Here is a 25,457-nt window from a genome sequence, read left to right as displayed (position 1 = left end):
TGGTCCGGCAATTTCCATGGTCCGGCACCGGTCAGGTCCCGAGGTTGCCGGACTAGAGAGGTACAACCTGTATCACAAATTATATCAAGTTACCTAATGTTCATAGCAACTGATTTAAATGAGATAAGAACACTATAATATGAAAACATTAAAGCTGTGTTTATAAAACACATAGTATGCTCTAATGTTCACAAAATATAAAAATCCAAAACTGTAGGAAAAATACTGCACCAGTTATTTTAGTAATAAAATACAATAATCAATCCAACAACTTGAAAATCTATTCAGGGCATCTAATTACTGTAAGTACAGTATATATATAAAAAAAATGCTGACTCCGGGAAACATTTTTGTGTAATACCATTAATAAACTTGGGTAGGATGGAAAAACAGAATATGTATTGTAGATGTATTCTGATGGATCAATGATTGCAAATTAACATGTTCTTAAAATTGCAAAGCTGCCTGGCTTCATAAAGAACAACATTAAAACTTCAAATAAAGGGGTTACAGCAGTTTATCTTGCAAACATACTTTGAAAAGTACAGTCTCTCCTCGACCCATGACGGGGTTCCGTCCCGACGACCAGGTCGTATGTCGAATTGGTTGTAAGTTGAAAAGGCGAAAATAATACATAGAAATTCTAAAATGAAATAGGGTACAGTAGACAGGGCTGGGTGGTTCATCAAGTTCGCTTTCTTCAGACAGACTAACATTCTTGCTTGTTGAAGGTATTGGATCATCTTTAAGGAGTGAAGAGGCAGCAGTGGTGGGGAGTGAGGAGACAGCAGTGGGGGACTTCTTAAAAAATATGTCCAATTTAGACTGCGCAGTTTGCCTTTTCTTTTCATTGTAAATCTCCCTATAGCAAGCAAGTGCATCTTGGATCAGTCTGTCAACTTTTGCAAAATGCTCAACATTTTAATCCATTTCTTCAAACATTTGCAACATTAATAGTAGCAAATGCCTCTGCCATTTATTTCACTTAAAACATTTTGGGGGTGCAGGCTCTTCTTCTACATATTGTCTCTCTTCTTCCTCTGCAATTTTCTGTGCATCCAGTTCAATAAGATTCTCGTTACTTAGCTCTTCTGCTACACTTCCACCAACTGCTCAACATCTTCATTATCAATTTCTAACTCCAGCTGTTGACCCATTTGCACTATCTTGTTACTAATCTCTGAAATTGCTTCATCTTCATTAAATCCTTTGAAACTGTTCACATATCTTTTCAGGACCTTAGTCCATATTCCATTCATGCACTGACCTGTAACCTCATCCCATGCTGCAACTATGTTCTTTGTACATTGCAAAATGTTGTAGTCCTTCCAAAACTCTCTGAGTGTTCTCTCACCTTCAGTAGCAGCAATAGCCTGAGCGAAGGTCGTACGTAAATAATATGCTTTAAAAGCAGCAATAGCACTTTGATCCATGGGTTGGATGATAGAGGTAGTGTTAGGTGGAAGGTAGACTACCTTAACATCAGGGTGCAGGTCGTCCAGGTGTGGTGGGTGTCCCAGAGCATTATCTAAAATTAATAAAACCTTGAGGGCAACCCCTTGTTGCAGACAATACTCCATGGCTCGTGGAATGAAACAACTCAAAAACCAATCCTCAAACAGTGCTAGGGTCATCCATGCTTTCTTATTACTGCGATAAAACACTGGCAGTGTGTGCTTGCTGACATTTTTAAAAGCCCTTGGGTTCTCTGAATGGCATACAGGTTGACAACCCTTTATCCGAAATTCCGAAAACCGAAAAGCTCTAAAAACCGAGTTTTTTTGTGGGGCAATTTTATTTATTTATTTATTTTTTTAAATAGGGATTAGCCCACCCGGGCATAAATCACTGACTCACATCGGGGCCTGGTGGGCGAAAATGTGATAATGTAGTAATAATAATTATAATAATAATTATTCATAGTAAATAAAATTTTTAATTAAAATATTGTACACCAAAATAAAATAATAATGATAACAATAATAACAATAGAAATAATAAAATATAAAAATAAAATTAATAATAATAATAATACTGTAATAAAATAATAATAATAATAAAGAAATACAAGAATGAAAAAAAAGATCACAAGTGAGAAATGCGACCTAGACCTATGAATTATTATTACAAAACAGTATTATTATTATTATTATTATTATTATTATAATAATATTTTCGACCCCCCCCCCAGGCCCCGATGTGGGTCAGTGATCTATGCCCGGGTGGGCTTAAAAAAAAACTAACCATTCTGAAAACCGAAAAATTACGAAATCCAAAATGACTCTGGCCCCAAGCATTTCGGATAAGGGATTGTCAACCTGTATCATGAAGGGTTTTACCTTGAAACCAGCTACATTCCCCACAACCGAAGTGTGATTCGGTCCTTGAATGCCTTGAATCCTGGCATGGTTTTCGCCTCTTTGTGGATGTATGTCCGTTCTGGCATGCGCTTCCATAATAAGCCTGTTTCATCCACATTAAATATTTGCTCAGGCAAATAATTTCCCTCCATGATGACACGATCTAGCTCCTCCTTTAAAGCTTCGGCAGCATCCACATCAGCACTTGCTGCCTCTCCACTCACCTTTACACTCTGCAAACTGTAATGTTTCTTAAACCTTTGGAACCACCCATGACTTGCTGTGAAGTTTTGGTCACACTCATCTCCTGCCTGCTCTTTCAGGCTTTCGAAAAGGCTTCTTGCCTTAGCCTGTATGGTTAGAAGGCTTAAGGGTACACGCTTTTGTATCTGATCTTCCATCCACATCACAAGTAATTTTTCCATCTCATGAATAGGACCTTGTCTTTTTTTCGTTATTATTGTTCCCTTTATAGGTGCTGATCCTTTTACTACCACACGAATTCGTTCCTTGTCCTTCAAAATTGTTGATATCGTTGAGTGAGAGAAGCCAAGGTCGCGTGAGATGATTGCTACCGTTTTTCCATTTTCATATTGCAATATTATTTTAATTTTCATCTCAAAAGTAATTGAGTGTCTCTTTTTCTTCTCAGCACCAAGATAACTCTCACTTTTACGCGTGCCAGCCATTTTAAAGGGAATTACAAATGAAAATTTCGTCAGTACACAGCGCGATCACCAACAACAACAACGACGGCCAAACACCAACTGAGCGGGCTACGGCGTGGATGCTGTACACCACGAAGCGGCCCAGCCAATGCTGTCGTATGGGCTCACATTACGACCAAACGTTTCGGGACTCGAAAATACGTAATGTGAAAAATATTTTACATGACCATGGCGGTCATATGTCCGGGTTGTCATAAGTCGAATATATCGTAAGTCGAGGAGAGACTGTACCGGGTATTATATGGTCAATCTTGATAAGTTACTTCTTAAATCAGGAAAGGAACTTTAAGGCATAGCTAGAGAAGGCAAGAACTACTGTACGGTATTTGATTTGGCATCCTTTAGGTTATTTCTCATGTCATATAAAAATTCCTACATTAGCAAACACCTAGCCCAGGCTAGACCATCACTTGAAGAAAAAAGTTCATAAAAAAATACTGTAATATAAATTCAAGGATTTAAAATTTGGCTTTGTGGTATTAATTACATATTTTAGGATCATCCTGCCAAAATAAATTATCACTGTCAAAAAATACAAATTTCTAATGTCACTAAAAACTTGTGTGAACTTATCTCATATGCAGTACTGAACACTTGATAAAAAAGTATCTTTCAGGAGGGGTCCGATGAATTTGGAACTGAACAATCCTGTTGTCTCACTAGGGTTGGTAGGCGTGATTGTGAGACATTTTCTACCTATTATGGTAGGCCCAATTTAATTATTTCATTCAAAATATAAAATTACTTCATTGCATTATGATTGGTGAATAACATTATGCCTCATGACCCTTTATCAAAAACCTTCATTCGTGGTGTAATTTTTTTCGCACAAGAATTGTAAAGATACTTTTTTTACCGAGTGTACCTGTATACAGTATATAATTACCCTGTACTGGAGTCTTGATGTAAAGTGTTGTTTTTTTTTTTCAAAAAGTGGCCTGGACATTTTTTTTTATTTATTGTCCAAGTATACAATCTCTGTTTTTCTTAAGTTTGAGTGCACCACCTGCCTCATACATTTAGTTTGAAGTGCAATACAGCTGACAGCAGATATATGAAGACACAAAAGAAATTGAAAACTTTGTATACAGTATTTGGGGAGTGAGGTGACAAACAACAATGCAAAAGAATTGGAAATATTAAAAAGACCAGAAGAATGTGATACTACACATGCTTCTACAAGCTTGAAGACTTACCTGGTAATATGTAAAAGAACTTCATGTTCCCACAGTTTACAAAATAACAAATAATTAAACATGGCTGTAATTTGGATGTAGAATAGAGAATCAGTATTTCCCTATCAACAGATAAAATATTTGCTAACAATCTCTCAGATACTCATATGAGTATTGTATACACTCACTCCAAAAAGTATCTTTATGATTTTGTATGACACAATATGATGCAATGGATGAAGGATTTTGCCAACAGGTGTCAGTTGTTCGTTTTTAAATTCATCGGCTCCTCCATAAAGATACTTTTGGTGCAAGTGTACTGTACATACCATATATCAGTTAGCCCATCTACAATCAACATTCATACAGTATTAACTTAAAATACAAACCAGCTACAAGCAGTGTTGCCGAGTCAGATGTTATAGCAATGGCCATGGGTCTCTTCACCAGAGAGTGAGTGTAGAGGAGTGTCCAAGTTTTTGTGCACCACACAGTAACCACTTTTGTCTCACATGCAACAGCCAGGTACTGTCCATCCTGAGATATTCTGACTGACATTATTTGAGTTTCGGTGCTGAAAACAGATATTCAGTATCACACATTAAAACACGTGAAAACTTGAATGCTCAAACCTAACAACCAACTACAGTTTATCAACTACTTGTATTACACTGATCCGTTCTGTATTTTTTTATAATTATTTTTAATAGTGTTCTTATGAATAGCTACAAACAAAATAATTATTTTGCACACCATCATTTGGACAAAAATATGTATCAATAAAACTACATTATGCAAAAAAATAACATTTTAAAAGATCAGAATCACACTGAAATATTACACAGCCTCTGAAAATTGGTGGATGAGTGCGACAGACTTGGCCGCTCGAGCGAACAGCGGTCAGCAGAAACGGGAAATATAACTTTGCAGATGACACCAAAATAGGGCGGCAGATTAATTCAAGGCAGGATGCAAATGCATTACAGGAGGATCTTAATAAACTGCAGGGGTGGTCTGAAAAATGGCAAATGAAATTGAGCACCAGCAAGTCCAGCGTACTTAATATTGGAAGAACAAATACTGTCAATGTATACAGCCTTAACAACATCAACCTAAAGAAGTCGACTTGTGAAAGAGACCTAAGGGTACTTGTAAGCCTGGACCTACGGCCTAGAAAACAGTGCGTTAATGTTCGAAATAAGGCAAACAGAGTATTGGGTTTTATATCTAGAAGTGTAAGTAATAAGAGTGCATAGGTCTTATTGCAACTATATCTTGCGCTAGTCAGGCCGCACCTCGATTATGCGGTTCAATTCTGGTGCCCTTATTATAGAATGGATATCAATTCACTAGAGTCGGTGTAGCGAAGATTGACGAAAATGATTCCGGGACTTAGAAACCTTCCATATCAGGATAGGTTAAAGAAACTAAACTTGCATTCCCTAGAAAGACGAAGAGTGCGGGGAGATATGATAGAAGTATTTAAGTGGGTGAAAGGAATCAATAAAGGGGATATAGATAAAGTTCTTATAATATCCGAGCAGGATAGGACTCGGAGCAACGGATTTAAGTTGGATAAGTTTAGGTTTAGGAGGGAGATAGGAAGGAACTGGTTCACAAATAGGGTGGTGGACGAGTGGAACAAGCTTAGCAACTTTGTAGTAAGTGCGGGAACTCTGGAAAGTTTCAAAAGGAGACTGAATAGATTCATGGATGATAGAGAGTGGTAGTAACTCTCGACAGGAGCTGCCATACACAGGCCAACCGGCCTATTGCAGACTCCTTATTTTCTTATGTTCTTATGTTAACTGTGAATTTGTTACCAGAGTTCAACAGTTAATTCATGTATAATATTTCTGACAAACTTCCTACGTGCTCCTGTTTGAAATAATGAATGTATGTATCTATATATAATTCAGCTAAATATCTTTCTCGTCAGAAATGGTCATCCCAACGATTATGAATAAACTCATTTAAAAATATACATCATTACTTCAGGAAGAAATCGAACAGATTTGCAACAGCCAATCAGCTGTAACTCTTGAGGAGGGGGCGGGGCATCTTTTCTCAGCTGGGAAAAAACGCACTATAGCAGATTCAAAGATGTTCAAAACTTTCTGTAGTCAATAATAATAATTAAAAATAAATAAATAAATCACCTGTTATGTGACAAATATGTAAGCTGGAAAAATTGGTGCAGAGCTCTTCCGGATAAATCCCACATCCCAGGAATTTTTCTGGGTACGGTATTAGGAAAAGTTTTTGAGGGACTAAACTATGCATCTTGCACAGACAGACACTCGGCAACATCCCTGAAATGTTTCTGGGTGCTGGAGAGTTTTCCGAGAGTCTAAACTATGCATCTCATCTCGGCTCTAAACTACCTGTTCACATATCTCATCTCACATGGACAAACACTCTCCCATTACATATAGACCGAGGGTACTAGCAAAAAATTTATGGCTAGCGAATAAGTGTAAAAACGTTTACCGGGTATTCACAGCATCTGTTCTAATTGTGTTAGAGAGATGAACCTGATACCTGTACCACAATGATCCAGAATAAATTCTCTACAAGACTGTTCCAATAAAATAACCTGAAATAAAATATTTTGACACCGTATAATGATGGGAACTCAATTCTTTTATGAAAAATGTAAGAAATGTTGATAGTGGAGTCTATAAAATCAGTTCTAATTAAGTTAGAAATCCATTTTTTTTACAAAAATAATCCTGAACAGTTTATCTAAAAGTTTGGTTATATAAATATATTTTTAAAAACTAAAATTCTCTATGATATGGGCATGCGAGGCACCTCGTGAATGGAGCTGTTTGCCACAGCAAGGACAGTGGAATTTTCCACTCTGTACCGAGAAAACTTTTCCTGAAAGTCTAAGCTACGCATCTCAGGCAGACAGACACAAGTGTTGTATTTATTTATGCAAACATCACTGTACACATACAATACAGAACAGTACCGTATATTGTAAATACTGTAAACAAAATAATGTATACTGTACTACTACTATACTGTATACAGTATACTCTACTCACCAGCAGATGCTGTCATCTTGAGCCTAGAGCAGGCATACACTGTCCACCCCGCTGAATGTAACACATAATTGTAATCACTTGCGATGGAGGTGTGGTAGGGGTCTCATTTTACTGACCTGACCTGAAACAATGCCAGGTCAACTATTGTATATAAACTCTTCACTCATTTGCAGTGGAGGTGGGGTGAAGGATTAGTGGTCTCATATTACTGACCTTCTGATGTATTGTCAGATCAACCACTGCTGGGATGGGGGATTAGTGGGCCTCATGACCTGAAGATGTCTTGCATAAAGATGAAAGCTAAGGTGCTCCAGTGTTTCTCACTTACTGAATGTACAGCACAGTATACATAACTGCAATCACTTTTTATATCTCAACACTGCTTAACCACTGTATTCTTGGCTGATTGTGTCCTGATACAGTCATGTACAGTACTGCACAATGCAAATTGTAAGCAAAAACGCAGCTAGCAAGGGAACAACCTACAACAATGGCACCAGAGTATGAACTAAGCAATCCAAGCAGCTAGGCAGCCCATGCGCCTAGCACATGAAGATGCGTTGGAGCATGATGCAATCTCTGGGAAATCCTGGAAATTTATTCCCAGGCCCAAAACAGAGATGTTTGGAGAGATTTTCTTGGAACATTCTTGGAAAATTTTCCAGAAAATGCACCTGATTTTCAACCTTGGTAAACCCGCTCGCCGACCCAAAATGGAAAGAGTTTCCCATAATTTTTTCAGTCCAATTTCAATTCCAACTATTGGAGAGTTCCAAGGATTGGGGATTCTGGCTAACGGTGAGATTACTATTCATATTTCATAATATTAATAATAGTTGGTCTTTTGATTCTCAAAAGTGCCAGTTCTTTTTTTCTAAAGAATTCACTAGCACTCGAAACACTACAAAATCAAAGACTTGAGAAGAAAAAGAAATATTGTACAGGTACTACAATAAAAGATCACAAAAAGTGGGTTTCACTTCTATCATTCATTTACCCTTAAGTTTTAATACTTACTAAACCCTGGATTCTCCATCACTGTACCCTGTTCAGGATCATAAGCTTTAAAAAAAGGAAAGGTCTTTTTATACTAAACTATAACTTTATTCTAATAGAGTATTGTACTATAATTTAAGACCCAAAATAACTACAGTACATTCACAAAAATTATTGTTTGTTTAATATAACAGACAAATTTTTTTAACTAACCTGCTATTGACACTATTTGCATTGTCACTATTCTCTTCCTTGGCCTTACACTTTGTACTTGAATTTGACACCTTCAGTATTTTTGTCTCACAACTCCTGAAAAAAAAAATGGTATGACAGGCCTGAGAGCAACATGTGTCATGAATGGGATGCACTGGGTTTCCTGGGAGATTGTGGATAATGTTTACAATTCAGAAGCAGATAGTAGGAGGAAGGGGGAATGAAGACGATGGAAGGTTGGAATGAAGGAATTTATTAAAAGTGATAGGAATGAATATCCTGAATATAGCAATGTACATGAATGGTAGGAGCATAGTGACATGTAGTATACAGTATATGGGGATGTTCTGGCCACCCTGCAGCATGGCAGAAAATGGCTTAACTACAACTGCATGAAGATACTGGACACCAAATGTCAACTACAAAACATCCCCAAAATAATAAACCATCCTAACCTAAATAAATAGAAAGTTAAATGAAAGTTTAATAACATGCACTATATAAATAGTTTTATTTCAACTTACGTGTAGAGTATACAGGTTGTACCTCTCTAGTCCGGCATTCTGTGGTCCGGAAACTCCTGTGGTCCGGAACAATTTTAGTTTGTCCAATAGGTAGATAGGCAGCTGCTTTTTTTTTTTTTTTTTTAATCTGAATTATTATTATTATTACAGGAGTATTAAATTTTTGTCCCCCAGGCCCCAATGTAGGTCAGTGACCTATGCCCGGGTGGGCTAATCCCCGTAAAAAAACAACAACAAAGCCGCGGAAAATTAAGGTTTGTTTACATCCGGCAGTTCGGCTGCTCTCTCTCTCTCTCTCTCTGCTTGTCTATGCAGAGTACAACATTTAACCCTTCAATATATATGAGCAGTAAATAAGTGTTGCTTTCATATTCTTATGTAGAGTAATGACGATATGTTTTCACATGTGCGCACTTACATACGCGCAGTCTCACTTTTTTTTTACCATTAATGGTTAGCTACTTATATTGTTCCATTTATTAACATTAAATAACATTACAGGTACTTCAAGCAACCATATTCATTTTTTTACATTAATTTTACTACAGCTACAATCAGGGTCTTATTTTCTTCAGTTTTATATGTAGAACCAGTCACTGGTTTTGTAATCAACGAAAACAATGCTGTGTCATTTCCTCGTGTGTTTTAATATGCTATGTAATATTAATGAATTGTATTGCTCATTTTGCACGCATAAACATTAATTCAATAAAAAAGGCATTCAGTAATAAACAATAATGAATCTTTTGTACATAAGAGAAATGACGCTGTTTACACAATTATGCACGTCATCTGCACGTTGGCGGGCCGTTCAAACCCGCCGAAATTCAAGTTTCCGCCGTCAAAATTTTTATTTCTTTTTTTTGTGTGTGTTCCAATGAAATACGTTGAATTAAAAACTCGCGAAATTTGAGAAGCTACTATACGACATTTAACCCTTCAATATGTCTTCAAAGAGACCATGATGCAGACAAAGTGGTGCTAGTGCTTCCAAGCATAAGCACAAGTCACTATCTATCCAGGAAAAGGGTGAATTTCCATGGTCCGGCACCAATCAGGTCCCGAGGTTGCCGGACTAGAGAGGTACAACCTGTACTGTACAGGTAAAGTGCTCTGCAAAAAGGGATGGATTACAAAATCATCTCCAATTTTTACTTAGGGTGAGTTTGTATATCACTGATAAAGCAGCCTCTATCATAAAATGCTTCAACAAATGCATGCAAACAAAACATCACTGAACTATATCTCATTTTAAAAAGAATGAAGCACCGAGTGGCAAAAAAAAAAATAGTACAGGAGGTCCTTGATTTAAGAATGTCTATATTTATGAATATGATTCCCAACACCAACCTCACCCTTTTCTAGTAATCAAGTCATCCACCATTCATTCTAGCACCATCCATTCCTATGAACAAGCCATTTTCAGAGGTCAAGGTACAGTACTGTAAGATAGGGTGACTTTGAACAGTGTTTGAGGTTTTTTAAGCTGCAGTTTAAGTTTGGTGCAAGAACTAATGGGCTGTCTGTAAGTGTCAACAGAAATTCAGCAGACTTCATACTTTTTCTGTGAAGAGTAGATTTATAGGTGTTCGAAGTCACTCTGGGGTAACTTTGGACAACCATGTTAATTCAATGGCTGTACCTGTTAGAGCCTGTGGGTTACTTCAACCATCAATAAACCCAGAAAAAAATTGAGCAAAAATTGGCAACAACAAAATTACATATACAGTACAGTAAAAGTAAAAAAGGGAAAACTCTTCAATAAAATTGTATTACATGAAAATAACATGCTACCGGTATGTGTATCTGTTAGGGGCAAATTTTGTAAGATTATACATTAGGAGAGACAGCAAAGCGAAATTAACCGGGTACCAGTGCCCAGTACTGTATGCACGTTCTTGTTTTGTCCCAGAGCTGTAGATTAGTTCTATCATTATTTAATTATCAGTACCATGTATAATGCCATTACTGTACAAGTTATATATCATGCAATCTTGCAAATATGTACGTGAATAACATTTAGATTGTCCCTCCGAAGTCATTTTTTCGAGCTGTACGAAGTCACCCCAAGTTGAGGAGAATTTTCACATACAGTCCTGTACCTCCATTAATTTTACATTTTCAGGTATACAGTACAGGATATATCAAGCATCTCAGATTGTTTCTATATTTTCAACATAGACAAGTTTCTAATATTTTTACTAGTTATATTACTCTATGTACAGGTACTCCTCTACTTAAGAACATTCGACTTACAAACTTTCATAGATACAAACATCCTCAATGAGGGGGGTTACCTTCCAGAACAGGTGTTTAATGTGGATGAGACTGGATTATTTTGAAGAAAATTACAGATAGAACAAACATTACCTAAGAGGAGAAGAGTGAGCCAGGTTTTAAGGCTGTATCATAGGGTATAGCTGTATTACACACCCATTATCTTTTCATTTTTTACAATATGTTTGGTATCTACAAGAGTAAAGATGGATTTACGAACAAGCCTCAGGAACATAACTCGTTCGTTAATAGAGGAGCACCTGCAGTGGGTCCCCAACTTACGAACGTCCGACTTACGAACACTCGCCGATACGAACGAGGTCCCATAGTTAAACTTTAAAAAAAAAATTCAGGGATTAGCCCACCCAGGCACATTAGACAAAACATTATGCTTCCAATATCTTCCCATGCAGTAGTACTTCCCAGTTTGATAGCTGCCTACTACCTACTGCCTTTACCTGATGACATATTTTTTACTTTCATTTACTATATTTTATCATTCTATTTCTTCTTTTCTCTTAAATTAAGTGATTTTAGATGAATTTAAGGACTTTGGCTATGATATGGTGGGATTTTAAACATTGTTTTGTAAGTACACAAACTGCCTGTACTCAGTGGTCCTTCTTATAAAAAAGTATAAAAATTATAAATCCTCTACCATTTTTTCTACTTATGAGATAAGAATCAAGATTTTTTCTATGGATAATTATTTTAAGTGGCTTCTTCCTATTAGTCTGATGTCTAAAGTATTATATACCCCCCTAACCTTACCTATGGTAACTTCCAAGGAATGAAAGGCTTTATTTTGTTCCCTATTTTTGGTTATGGGTAACTTTGTATTTAACTGGTGCAAAATAATGAGCATCCTTGTTTGCAGTCAGAAAATCTGGGAACTTCCCAAAGTACAGTATACATATCCTCTAAACTCTGCAGGTTTAAACAACGTGGCCCTCGCCCCTCTGCGGCTTGCATGGGGATCAAGGAAGATTGTGTACGTGCGTCTGACAACTTCCACTACTGGCCATGAGAGCGTTGCTCCGAGTGCTACAAGTGCTGCCAGCAAAACACTGCATCTGAGAGACACAGAATACACATCCATGCTCTTCATATTTCTTATTTTATAGTTTTATATTATATTTTCTTTAATTCTGCTGACTGGCATGTCAGCCAGCTGCTTCCTGGCTTGTGTCTCACAAAAATGCAATTCTTTAACAATTATTCTACTCTATAAAAACAAGGTGGCTAAGAAATAAAGAATATACAGGGTGTCCCGAAAGTCTCTTTCCATTTTTAAATATTTATTACTAAAAAACCAAAAGGGATGTAGTAATACAGTTTGCTGCATCATATTCCTTAGTTAATCAAGTTTTTTCTTTACAGATGCAGTAGATTTGAGAGGTATTATCTTGGTGGATAAGATAAGGAGTAACAATGGTGTCTAATCAAGAGAAAGCGCAATGTGTTGTCTGGTTTGCAGAGAGCCAACATCAGAACACGTTTGATTTCATTCATTTTTTTCCTCAGATGTTCTTTGGATGATATTAAGCAATAAAAATGATACGACAATGCACAGAACCTAATAGAACCTGACTGACCTGACCTAACATAACCAACCAAAGAAAACTACCTAGCCTTACCTAACTTCCTAGCTGGAGGGCAGACCCCAGCCATATTAAACAGAAAGTACTTACTATGATATCTGGTACTAATAAAAGCAACTTTCTTGAAGCAGCATGATATAACTTTACCTTTTTTGTAGACTTGAAAGAATGCTCGGACCGAGCGCAAACAAAGAGCAGACGACAACACGGCAGATTTTTTGGCTGAATATTTATGGTAAAAAATTTATTTATGCATGTACAAAGCACGTAGAGGCATCTTTTTAGTGTATTATGATCAGTTTTTCCCTGTGTATTACCCAGCAATACTCCTCATCCATCATAACCTGTCAACTGCAAGCGATTTATGATCGGAAATTGAGAAGAATTTAAAAAATGTAAATAATACATATACGGTACTGTAATTAAAATAAAAAATTGTCATACCGGTATTGTTTTTATTACTTACTATCATCCAAAGAACATCTGTGGAAAAAAGTAACGAAATTGAACAACTCCTTCTGATGTTAACCATCTGCTCCAGTATGTACAGTATTACCAAATTACCTAGCCTAATCGGGGACCCCTGGCATATATAAGTCGTTTGCGAGGGAAACGAAGTCGAAGAAAAGTGTCTTAGAATTGTGTAACCATTGTCTAACCAGTGGTGCTCAACCTTTTTGAGTGAGTGGACCTCATTAAATGGGCAACTGTGTGATAAGGGCCGTACATTGACCTTATTGTGAATAAGCGTAGTAAATCATGTACTGTACACATAAATAACAGTGATTATTAAGTATTATCCATGCAGTGTAGAGTTAAAGAAGGAATCATAATCACAACACCTCTTACGGAAATCACTGGCTGCATTACCCAAATAATCATAATTTTGTTTTGGTGAAAAAATCAAGTACAGTAGAATCCTAAGAGTCGTCCACTCATCTAATGAGACATGCCAGATGCGCTATGCATATAACTGTAACATAATATTTTGTTTATATTTAATGCAGCTGAGGGCTGCATTAAACCTCCCTGAGGGCTGTATGTGGCCCTTATAAAGTGGGTTGAGCACCCTTGGTCTAACTATTGATTGCAAAGATAGAATTCCTAAGATTCCTGTATTATCCAAAAGTAAATACGTAATACCAGGTAGGTTAGTTAGGGTCAGTTTTATATAAAGTATACAGCACCCTCTTATGGTTTCTCCCCCACTTTATTCTCTAATTTCTAGCTTCCTTGAGAACTGACCCATGGCAGTTATTGTCAAAGGATCGATCACTCGCTCTTTCTCTACCAATAGTGGTGTCCCACAGGGTTCTGTTCTTTCACCTACTCTCTGCCTTCTTTTTATCAATGATTTACTTCACACCTTGACTAATTCTATCCATTCTTATGTTGATGATTTTACTCTTCACTCTTCTTCACATTTTTCCCTTCCCCTTAATTCTCAAACTAGATCTGTTTCTAGAGCTGATATCATTTCATCTATCAATGCGAATCTGTGCAGCATCGCCGAATGGGGAGGTAGAAACTTGGTTAAATTCAACAGTAATAAAACTCAATATTTACCAATTACACTTTCCAAGTTAAATGATCTCCCACCAATCACATTTCAGGACAAAATCATTCTGCCAAGTTCTAAAATAGATATGCTAGGTTTCACCATTTCCTCTAATATGTCATGGAAGCCACACATCCACAACATTGCTAAAGCTGCCTCCCGAAAGCTGGGAATGCTGTACAGATCCTGTAGCTATTTCACTCCTGAGCAGTTGCTTCAAGTTTGTAAGGGATTCATTCGTCCTAACTTGGAGTACTGCTCTCATATCTGGGGTGGCTCTTCTTCTGTCCAACTGTTAGATAGGGTGGAATCAAAGGCATTTCATCTTATTAACTCTCCTCCTTTAGTTGATACTCTTTCTTCCCTTTCTCTTCACAGCAATGTTGCTTCACTCTCTCTTTTTTACAGATACTGTAATGGGCAATGTTCAGTGGATTTGGCATCCTGTCTACCGTCGGTAAGGCTGTGGGCTCGTGACACTCATCTTGCCTGTGGTGCCCACCGTTTCTCTGTGGATGTCGGTCGCACTAGAATAACCCGTTATAGTACCTCCTTCTTTCCTCACACAGCCAAACTGTGGAATGCTCTGCCTTCTTCTGTGTTGCAATACTCATACAATCTGTCCCACTTTAAAAAACAGGTTTTCTGGCATCTTTGTGGTGTAGATTAATATAATCTTTTTCTTTTCTATTTTTAATTTCTTTTTACTCTTATTTTTTTGCCCCCTAGACCCCGTTGTGGGTCGATGACCTGCGCCTGAGTGGGCTATTCCCCATAAAAAAAAATTAAACGTGAAAAGGGTCAATTAGTAGAGGACATATTGGATTTTAGACGTTGCAATCTGGACTTTGTCTCAAAAACTGTTTTTTAGAAAAAAAAAACTTTTATTGCTAATGATAATAAGTTCAATAAAAAACAAGACGATTTTCGTCTATGACACTTTTGGCAGTCTTTACATAACCGTGATAGTGGAGGTTAAAAATCATAAAACCAATACAGTAGAAAAATTCTAACAGGTGGCGAGAAATGGCAGGGTTTTGTTTTATTTAATAATAAGTGAGGACAAAAACAAGAGGATTTTCTTCTATGACACTTCTCTCGCATTTTACACAGAGATATCAGGAGTTGAAAATTTGAAAATTACAGATATTAGAAAAATCTAAGCTCTTATTGCATTTCTTGCCACCAACTGAATCTCATGATTTTATTTCTTTGTAAACAATAGTTTAGACAATTTTAAGACACTTTTTTCAATAACATTTCCCTCACATACGACACCTTGAACAATTAATATGTCAGAGTGCAGGGGAGCCTCCCCCGGTTGAGAAGTTAGGTAAGCTTAGGTATGTTTGGTTGGTTAGGATAACTTTGATAGTGTAGTGGATCTCTCCCCGACAACAGCGTAGCCGCATTCCAATGCGACAGTATCCTAGCAACCGGTGAGCTTCTCCTCTAACGAAGCTCCTGCACAGATACCTCCTAAAACACGCTACTCACCGAACGTGTCTTCTGAGCAAGCTTCTCACCACACAGCATCTCCAGCACCAGACTGTCTTGTATATAATATATTTTATATAAGAAAACCACCACCTAGAGTTTCCATCCATCCCATCCTGAGTGCTAGACAACACATCACGTAACCCTACAATAACACCAACCAAACCTACCTACCCCCCCTCCCCGACACATTAAATATATTAGTTCCAGGACGTTTACGAGGGAAACGTCATATTAGAAAAGTGTCTTAGAATTGTCTAAACATTTAATATTTAGAAGTTGCCAACACCTACTTTTATATTGAGTCTTATACTGTATAGGGAGAAAGACACCAAAACTAAAAATAATTCATTCTTCAACATTTTTGGCAGAAATTTATATTTCTTGAGTATTTTAACCAATTTAATTAACCACAATACTGTATTAGTTGTTCAAAGTGGGCAGGGCTTTCAGGTAAAGGAAAAATGTGGGGTAAAATACCTAGAAAGAACACCAAACAAACCTTGAAAACCTTACCTATTCTTTTGTAACTCATTAAAATGTTAAAAATCACTTTTGAGCTTATGGATCCCTTCTCATCTGAGTACCGAAAACATCATATACTAAACACCGAAAACATAAATAAGGTGGAAAAGTTAGGTCAGGTTTTCAAAACTTTGTTTAGTATTTTAACCTACATTTTCCCTCCACTTCAAAGCCCTGCCTACTTTAAACAAGTAATATTGTTGGTAATTTTATCAGTTAAAATACTCAAAAAATATAAATTTCCGATGGAAATGCTGTAGAATAAATTATTTTTCTCTTTCTCCCTATATAGGACTTAATATATAAGTAAGTGTTAGCAACTTCTAAATATTTACCATCTATTGTTTGCAAAAAATATCACGAAACTTGGTTGGTGGCAACAAATGCGATTAATATTGACGTCTGACCCTCAGGCTAGTTATTTGTTTTGCTGTTTATTTTCTTAATCTATTTTCATCAGTGAGTACTGATATGATACTCATTTCTTGGGCAAATGCTTAGTTTGGTAGATATTTAGGCGCCTATGGTGCATTATTTTGTCTTCCTGGCGGTAATGCAGCCACGCTCTTTGCCTCACTCATGCCTCTCGTTCCCGAGCCAGTTTAATTTTCTGCATGACGTGTGAGGTTGTCGCCGGTCTTGTGCTACAGTTCTAGTGCTTATAAAGGAACTTGGCTTGAAAATGCCAAGATTAAACCCAGTATTGTGCTTTCATTTATAAACACTTTACTAAGAAAGTACTTTTCACAGCAATAATGTGAAATTTAACTGGGTTTGTGTGCAAAGTCTGTTGTATATGACATATTTCAAAACACTCCGCCACCCAGGCTGGATCAACACTGATGCAGGCAGCTGCTCTCACGTCCACAAAAAACGTAAAAACATTGTAACTTCTTTCTGCTTAATATACCGAGGACCCTGGGGCAAAGTTAGGTAATGTTAGGAAGGTTTGTCTGGTGAGGTTGGTGAGGTCTGTTTTTCATATCAACTAAGGTTAGGTTAGGTTTAATTTAGAAATAACCACTTTTTTAACACATTTGCACAAACTACAACAGTGTTCACTATAAAACACAGTGAAATTGAGGCATTTTTATAATCCTTTTCTTTGAAAAATCGGCCATGGGTCAGTCGTCAATAATTACCACAAATGCAATAGTAGCAGAGACGTGACCAATCGCCCAAGCGGCTAACGAGCCGATCAGTGGTGAAGAGGATAAAAGTAAAAAAGTAGTAGCTTTTCAATTTTCAACCCGCCAAAAGTGTCGTAGATGAAAATCGTCTTGTTTTTGTCTGAATATAACCTTTACCGAACTTATTATTAGCCGCAATAAATAAAATCCATTATTGAATGATGTTCTATACGGTACTGTAAATCAACCGGGAACAGAAGTATGAAGGTGAACATGGCAGTCCAAGTTGCATGCACCATATTCCCACAACAAAAGTAGGAAATCTACAGTTCCTTCACCCATTTCTTTCTTTTCATTAAGTTAGAAACGAGTTCTATCCTACATAAATTATTCCCCAAGTAGCTCCTTCCCATGAGTCTAACCTCTTCAAGTAACACCTATAGCCTCTCTAAGTAATACCTATTCATTTTATCTAGAAAACTGATGCACACTGTGAGTTTCTATCACTAGTTTATCTCATTTATAACCATACATCATAATTACATTTAAAATCTAATATGACATTACGTTCAGTTCATCCTTACCCACTATGGTAGACAAGCACATTTTTCCCGCAGCAAAATACAGTAAAATCATGGGCAACCTCAATACGACCCATTTCTCTGAATTACGGCAAATGTATATGTCTTCTTCTTCTTGTTCGGTTAGTATTTAGTATTTACTGTATATAGTCTTCTAGTCTAGTCCCTGGGGTTTTCTTTGAGGTAACTTGAGCGTTCCTTGACACACGCTGCTGACAGTGTTGTTATTATGATAGTTCTGCTGAAACACTAACACAAACTAAACTAATTCAACACAAGTCAAATTTTCATTTTATCAATCACGTGTTAAATGTTTATTTATTTCTTGTATAAACAATTTAAAGCTTGACGTTAAAGTTTTATCTTTTTTTAGAAACAAATTTAGGTCAAATTAATTTTTTTTCTTCAAAATTATGAATACCCAGAAATAATTTATAAAGTCTTTGAAGGATTGAAAAGCCTACTGTTGGTGGATGTGTGTACGAGCACCAGAAGACCCCCTTCTAGCACCCTTCCCAGAGGGGTGACCGGGGATCCCAAATCATCTAAGTTACTAAAACTTAGGCTACACTAGAAAAAAAATTCCCATAACCTTGCCGTCGTTCCAGCAGTAGCCCCTAATGCCACAGCCGTTTTCTATGGTGTGTTGACGTCACGTCTGGAAGCGGCTCCCTCGCTAATCCGCTAAGCCTTACATTACACTGATACAGGAGCGTGGGAGGGAGGCGATGTCGGGCGGGAACTGTCGTTATACTAGCTCGGCACATCCACCAAAAATAGGCTTTTCAATCCTTAAGCGCCTTTATTGTAGTAGACTGTGCCTCCCTAGTATACGAGTGCAACTTCCCTGGTGGAAGAGGAATGCAGCAGGAAGCCACGTCTACTGGAGAGCGCCTGAAATTGCCTAGCTTATTTACAGACGGACAAGGGGAGACCTAATTGAGATATATAAGCATCTCAGACTCGAGGGCACTACTCAGTCGAGTGCCCTTACCTGGAGCTCGCGGACGCTCGCCCCATAAGGGGTCACAGCTCAAGGTTGAAGAAGCCGCAAGCCCAGAAAACTGTGAGGGATAACTTTTACGGAGTGAGAGTTGTGAACTCTTTGAACAATCTGCCAGAGAGTGTTGTGACGGCACCTAGTGTGATCTCTTTCAAGACTAGACTTGACAAGCACTGGAGCAGGTTCAGATACATTCAGGAGCCAGTGCATGCCCAGTATTTGTCAACAGTGTTTAAGAGACGTGACCGATCGTCCAAGCGGCTAAAGAGCCGATCAGTGGTAAAGAGGATAAAAGTAAAAAGTAAGTAAAAAAGTAAACTTTTGGAACAATCTGCCGGAGAGTGTTGTGACGGCACCGAGTGTGAACTCATTCAAGGCCAGACTTGACCAACACTGGAGCAGTTTCCGATATATTTAGGACCTAGTGCCTGTCCAGTATCTGCCAACAGTGCGTATCAGAGACGTGGCCGACCGCCCAAGAGACTAACGAGCCGATCAATGGCGAAGAGAATAAAAGTAAAAAGTAAGGTGATGTGAGTGAACATACTGTTACGAACCCCTTGCGCCGCTTACCAGCGGCCTGGGTCGTGTATACAGAAGCAGTAGATAATTACAAGTGTCGTCGAATTACCACTTGCTTTCCCACCAGTCTCTGGCAATTTCCCGACGATCGGTATCAGTGTACAGAGAACATAACAGGCAGGTAGATTTCCATCTGGTCACAGAAATGCACGTGTGCACTGTAGCCCTCTTTAATCAGTAAATCTTCACACAAATGTTCACAGGGTATGTCCTTACCACTAGACTTCTCACTTCGAATATATACAGTCAGCACACTACCAGCGTATACAGTAATTCCTTGATCTTTTCACTTCATATCGCTCACAACAATTCCACAGTATTTGCACAACAATTATCTTTAGCTGTCACTAGGCTTGTACTTTACACTCTGTGCAGAAATGATCGACCGATTTCCCCTAGGCAGCTCGCTACCGCTTATATACCACATCAGATACACACATCAGATGCCAACAGTGCGTGACAGAGACGTGACCGATCGCCCGGGCGGCTAGCGAGCCGATCAGTGGTGAAGAGGATAAAAGTAAAGTAAAAGTAAAATGATGCAATACATTCTAGAAAATTCTTACATAAGTAATACATCAACATAGACAAGAAAATCTCATAAAACTTGCAAAAAATAACTGTTGATTGGAATAGAAAATAATCAGAATACCTAGTTCACAAAATGATTGATTGATTGATTGCGGTAATTACATTCCTGGCGACGGTAACAGCTCAGGTCATATGTCGCCGAATTATTAATGTAATATTAAGGTTTAAAAGACTAAAAAATAAAATAATGCAAGTTAAAAATACAATAATAACATAGAACGTTCATAAAAACCATTTAAACGTTAATAAATAAAATTCAATGCTTGTGTAGAAGGCTGGCTTCTTCCACAAAGGAGAGGACGTCCCCTCCCACGTTACCCACTCCGCCCAGCACCAAAGAGAGACAGTAAGACCCGTCTTCCCCACGGCACCGGGAGAGGTGCTTACAACGAAGATCTCTGAGACGGGCATTCCACCAGGTATGTCACGGCACAACAATACCTTGAAAGTTGAAATTGACCATTTATACCTCAGACTTAGAGTAAAAGAAAAGAAACATTGGGCAGTATATGCGTTATTTAATATGTTACTTACAAAATATACTCACCGACCTTGAAGGTCATAAAATGATGGCAATTGTGGTGGAGGTCTGGGTCACTGGGGTTCCGTTGATGAAGGAAGAACCCCAAGTGCCACGCATGGCGTGTCTATTATGTGGTGGTCCAGTTACCTCTTACAGAAGGAGTCTGTGGATGTTCACTGTCCCCCTTCTTTGTCCAGGTCGAGCGGCCTTGATCGGAGGAATGTGAGGTTGCCGCGTGTCCTCTCAGATCGTGCGCGCAAGGGGTTTGGTCCTGATCCACCCTCTCAATAACCCGGCGAATGATCAAAGATATATTTGTCAGTGTAAGGGGCGGTCCGAGTCAGGTCAGATGAATAGAGACTCTTGATTTCTTGATGGTGACGCCCTCGCGTATGCAAGCAGTGCGTCCACTGAGCATAGAGAGTAAGGGCGACCATGCAAAAATGGAAACTGGACCCAAACGGTGATCATCCCTCTTATTCTTCGCCAAGGCCTGAAGAAATGGGGCAAATGAGACTGCAGAGCCATCCTGCGCAAACCCTGTCCAGCTCTAGAAGCGAGTGAGGGCTCTGAGCTGGATGTTTGAAGGCCCGTCGCCAGGGCGATTAGGAATACTGCCATGTGGAGGGTGTCTGTGGGAGAGAGGTCATCCATGTAATGTGAGGAGCAGAGGAGGTCCAGAGTCCGTTGGAGTGATCACGAAAGCTCTTCTTGTCTGGGGGGGAGGGTGTTGGTGAAACAGCCCTCTCTTGACCAGTTGGCCCAGTGCGGTGCCACAGCGATGGAAAAGTGGGTCGGCCCTTGTCGTGAGCTAGACCTGACAGAAAGTCGAGCACGAGGGAATCCAAAATTAAATCAAATTGAAACTGTTTAATTGGTCCAGAAACATACATATACAGAGTCGATAATAATAAAAATATTGACATGGCTGAGCGGCTGAGCCAGTTGAGAGCCTGAGCTCTCTTGAAGGCACTTGAGTGATGTATACTGTAAGTCTATCTCAAGGAAGTATTATGTGACATAGTATCATCTGGAATAGTACACACAACAAGGTGGAAGTAAGAACATATCAGAATTGTTGTCGCCGCTGGCTTCAACTACAGTGCTGGCGTTGCCTTACCCAAACAAACATTAAATTTATCAGCCTGCGACCACGTGCGCAGCCCCCCCCCCACCCCCACGCGACCTGCACAAACAAGATGCCCTGATTCTGCTGAGTGTATGGTTTAGAGCAGGGGTGGGCAATTACTTTTGATGGAGGGCCACTTCATGAATGGTTTTACTTAGGCCAGACAGGTAAAGATCTTGTAACTAGACTTAAACAACATAAATATAGTGTTAGGACAGGCCAGGAATCAAATGCTCTGTTTGTTCATTTGAGGGATAATAAGCATTGCATTGACTGGGATAATGCCTCCTCAATATTACCTTGTAATTCAATTGACAGTAGGAACATTATAGAATCTAGTCTCATTAAACATACCGAATCCGTCAACATGAATTTGAGTAACGGTATGTACAAACTGGATGATTTCGTAATTAAGAAGATTTGTAACCAGGTGAGAAGGTTGGGTCACCTTACCCTCTGACCTGACTATGGACTGCTGCTATGCTTATGAAGATTAATAGGGTCACTGCCTAGTGACTGGACCATTGTAGACACTCACTGTCCCCTAGGGACTTGATCTCACTCTCCTCTACTGTATATATATGCCTATATAGTGGGGTACGCTATAACGAATGGATTCTACTACGAATATTCCTTTAACGAACGGTTTTACCTATAAAACTGAGAATGCTATAACGAACGAAACTCCTACAACGAACATAATTTTTTCTTATTTTTTTTTTTTTTACTAATTTATTGTTTTTTTATTACAAGTATTAATGATATTCCTTATTTCAGGGGTTAAGATGCATATTTATGCACTTTTTTACAATTTTTACAATTTTATATTATATTTTTCAGTGTTAAGTGGTTGTATTTGGGGGCCTGGAACGGGTTAATCCTATAACGAACAAGGTTCTAGAACCAATCAGATTCGTTATAGCACATCCCACATATAAATATATATATATATATATATATATATATATATGTGTGTGTGTGTGTGTGTGTGTGAAACTTTACAGTTTCCTATATATAGGTTCATTATTATATTTCTTGGGATTTTAAATAAAAGTCACACATACGAATTATGAAATATTTATTAAAATAGAAGTAACACATTAGCGACAAAATTTTAAAAGTCAACATTGTCGTGGGTTATATCCACAAAGATGGTGATAAAACTGTCTTCATATCTAAAATTAAGTAAATAAAATTCTTATTATATATTTGTAAGTTAAAATTCGTGAAAAATTTCATCACAGAAGGTTGGCTGAGAGCCGTCAAACACTGGTAGCCGAGTGTGTGTCTGCCAGGCTACCCGCTGCACCGTCATCAATGCTGTTACCTCAGCATTTTGGCACCGTTCAAGAGAAATAATGGTAAGGTACTATAAAACTGGAGAATTGTCCTCAAGATATCGCCATTAAGTTTGCATTTAGCAATATAGCCATTTAAATATTGCCAATTGGCTTGTATCTAAAAACATGGACTTGCAAATATTTCCAATAGGTTTTTATCTAATATTGTGATCTTCTAAATATCGCCATAGTGTTTGTATTACATAGTAAATCATTTTAAATTACACCACAAAATTTGATAGTCAATTTGGTACTTTTCCGATGTGCTTCTGCAATTACTTTTAAGAGCGTTTTAGTTTTTCTAACTGACCTAGTCTAAATTGTAGGTTAGGTTATTTGAAAGATATTAGATCTTTTTTTCCGGGGGTATATCGGAAAAGTCCCGTCAATTTAATTTAATAATATGGCCTTTACTCTGTAACAGGGACGCAAATTTTTTTTATCCATTAAGATATTCACGTGATCATAATTTGGCCACACACAAGCATGCGCGTGCAGGCAAAAATACTAGTACACAAGAAAATGCACACACGCATACAATGGTTATTTTTACAAAACGTCGTTCACTAGATGGTACCTTTAGCTTTTGCTCTTTGGAAAAATTAGGAATTACAAAATAGATAATATGATCTAACAATGATACGCGCTGTGAACTGAACAAACTGCCAGTGTACTAATATGAGCTTGTCCATTCTGATCCTTAATACTCATTGTTAATATTGTAATACCAGACTCGGATTAGCAAATATTCTCTAAATTTATTTGATTTCCCCTAACTGAGTGTAAGTTAACATGACTAGGCGAATTTTCGCTCGCAATTTTGGCCTGATGATTTTAAGTAACTTAGAGGTTTAAGCATGACAGATGCTCATTCCCAGCTTATCCGTTAAAGTAAATATTTAACCCTTCGAATCTTTGAGAATCCTGACCCTAAACCTAGATTTACAATAGTTAGTATAATAGCAGGTGTTTTATATCTCAGTAGAACCAATTCTCAAACATTCGTAATGCTAAATTTCTCCAGTTGGCTGGTTCACTGTACCAACAATACCAAGATCAAGGCAAAATGGCCTTGAAATTGAACTGGACTTTACCGAGTACTGTAACTGGATGCACTCATTCATCTCCACTTAGTAAAGAAATATTTGAGAAACCGGGTCCAAACTATGGAGTAAGTTGACGATATTTAGAGCACAGTGTGTGAGGGAGGGGGAGGTCTAGCCAGGCCATGTGAATTTCTCTTGACCGCCTAACGTCCACATCTACATATAATAATTAAAGCTCTCATGACTAGAATCATGTTACATATGTACATCTAGATTTCACAACCAACAATACACCATTCATAGTGATTATTCAGTGCATCACTGTAAGAGGATGGACCCAGGGTGGTTACAACTGATGATAATTTTACCATATTTACACGTTAAATTGATATATAAATAAATAAATATATATATATATATATATATATATATATATATATATATATATATATATATATATATATATATATATATAATGTTCAGGTGATTTAATAACGCTGACTGCTACCCAAACTTTATAATTTTATTTAATTACTAATAAATATAATAAAACCAACTTTATATCTGAGGGTTGGCGACGACAGTTCTCCACTCTAAACGTTCTCGGCTGCTTTTACCAAATCCTGTAAGGTTTTGTATCTCTCTGGGGACCGAGTTTTTAATTTCATTCATCCCAGTCTCTGCCTTCCCCTGGCCCTCAACTTTACCCATTAATATTTCTGTTATTATCCCTTGATCTCTACTTATATGACCAACTGCCTTCATAAATAAGGACTTGATTCTTGATTCTGATGTACTGCACCATGAAGGCATTCCCATTTTAGCTTTATTATATATATAGCACAGTACAAGTATATATAAATATGTGTACACAGCTGTAGTGTTTCTGGAAAATCACTTTTTTCCAGGATTTTTAATACACGTAATTAGGAATATAAAGTATGTAGATATAAAGAATATAATAAAGATCGAATAACAAAAAGTAAACGATTATTTTCCAAAATGTCTAGATACAATATATAACT

The 25,457-nt window shown here is 37.7% G+C and overlaps 1 protein-coding gene across 2 annotated transcripts in view; it reads right to left on the bottom strand.

The window, feature by feature from the left end:
• The window catches only part of LOC121872617 (tRNA (guanine-N(7)-)-methyltransferase non-catalytic subunit WDR4-like), a 50,206-nt gene extending 31,506 nt beyond the window's left edge, over window positions 1–18,700 (bottom strand). Inside the window, exons 1-4 of one of the 2 annotated variants that reach the window (XM_042375513.1) lie at window positions 18,683–18,700; window positions 8,526–8,621; window positions 7,317–7,437; window positions 4,653–4,837 (exon numbers count right to left, since the gene is read on the bottom strand). In XM_042375513.1, coding sequence (XP_042231447.1) covers window positions 4,653–4,821 — 169 coding nt within the window. In that variant the 5' untranslated portion in view covers window positions 4,822–4,837; window positions 7,317–7,437; window positions 8,526–8,621; window positions 18,683–18,700. Of the gene's footprint in view, window positions 1–4,652; window positions 4,838–7,316; window positions 7,438–8,525; window positions 8,622–18,221; window positions 18,492–18,682 lie in introns of those variants that run through there. The other variant, XM_042375512.1, reaches the window with a different exon arrangement.
• Window positions 18,701–25,457: the final 6,757 nt, after the last annotated feature.

The sequence above is a fragment of the Homarus americanus genome, unplaced genomic scaffold, assembly GCF_018991925.1.
Source record: "Homarus americanus isolate GMGI-L3 unplaced genomic scaffold, GMGI_Hamer_2.0 scaffold39155, whole genome shotgun sequence".
Classification (NCBI taxonomy): Eukaryota; Metazoa; Arthropoda; class Malacostraca; order Decapoda; family Nephropidae; genus Homarus; species Homarus americanus.
Note: the sequence above shows the minus strand (reverse complement) of the source record. Positions and strands in the feature narration are given on the sequence as shown.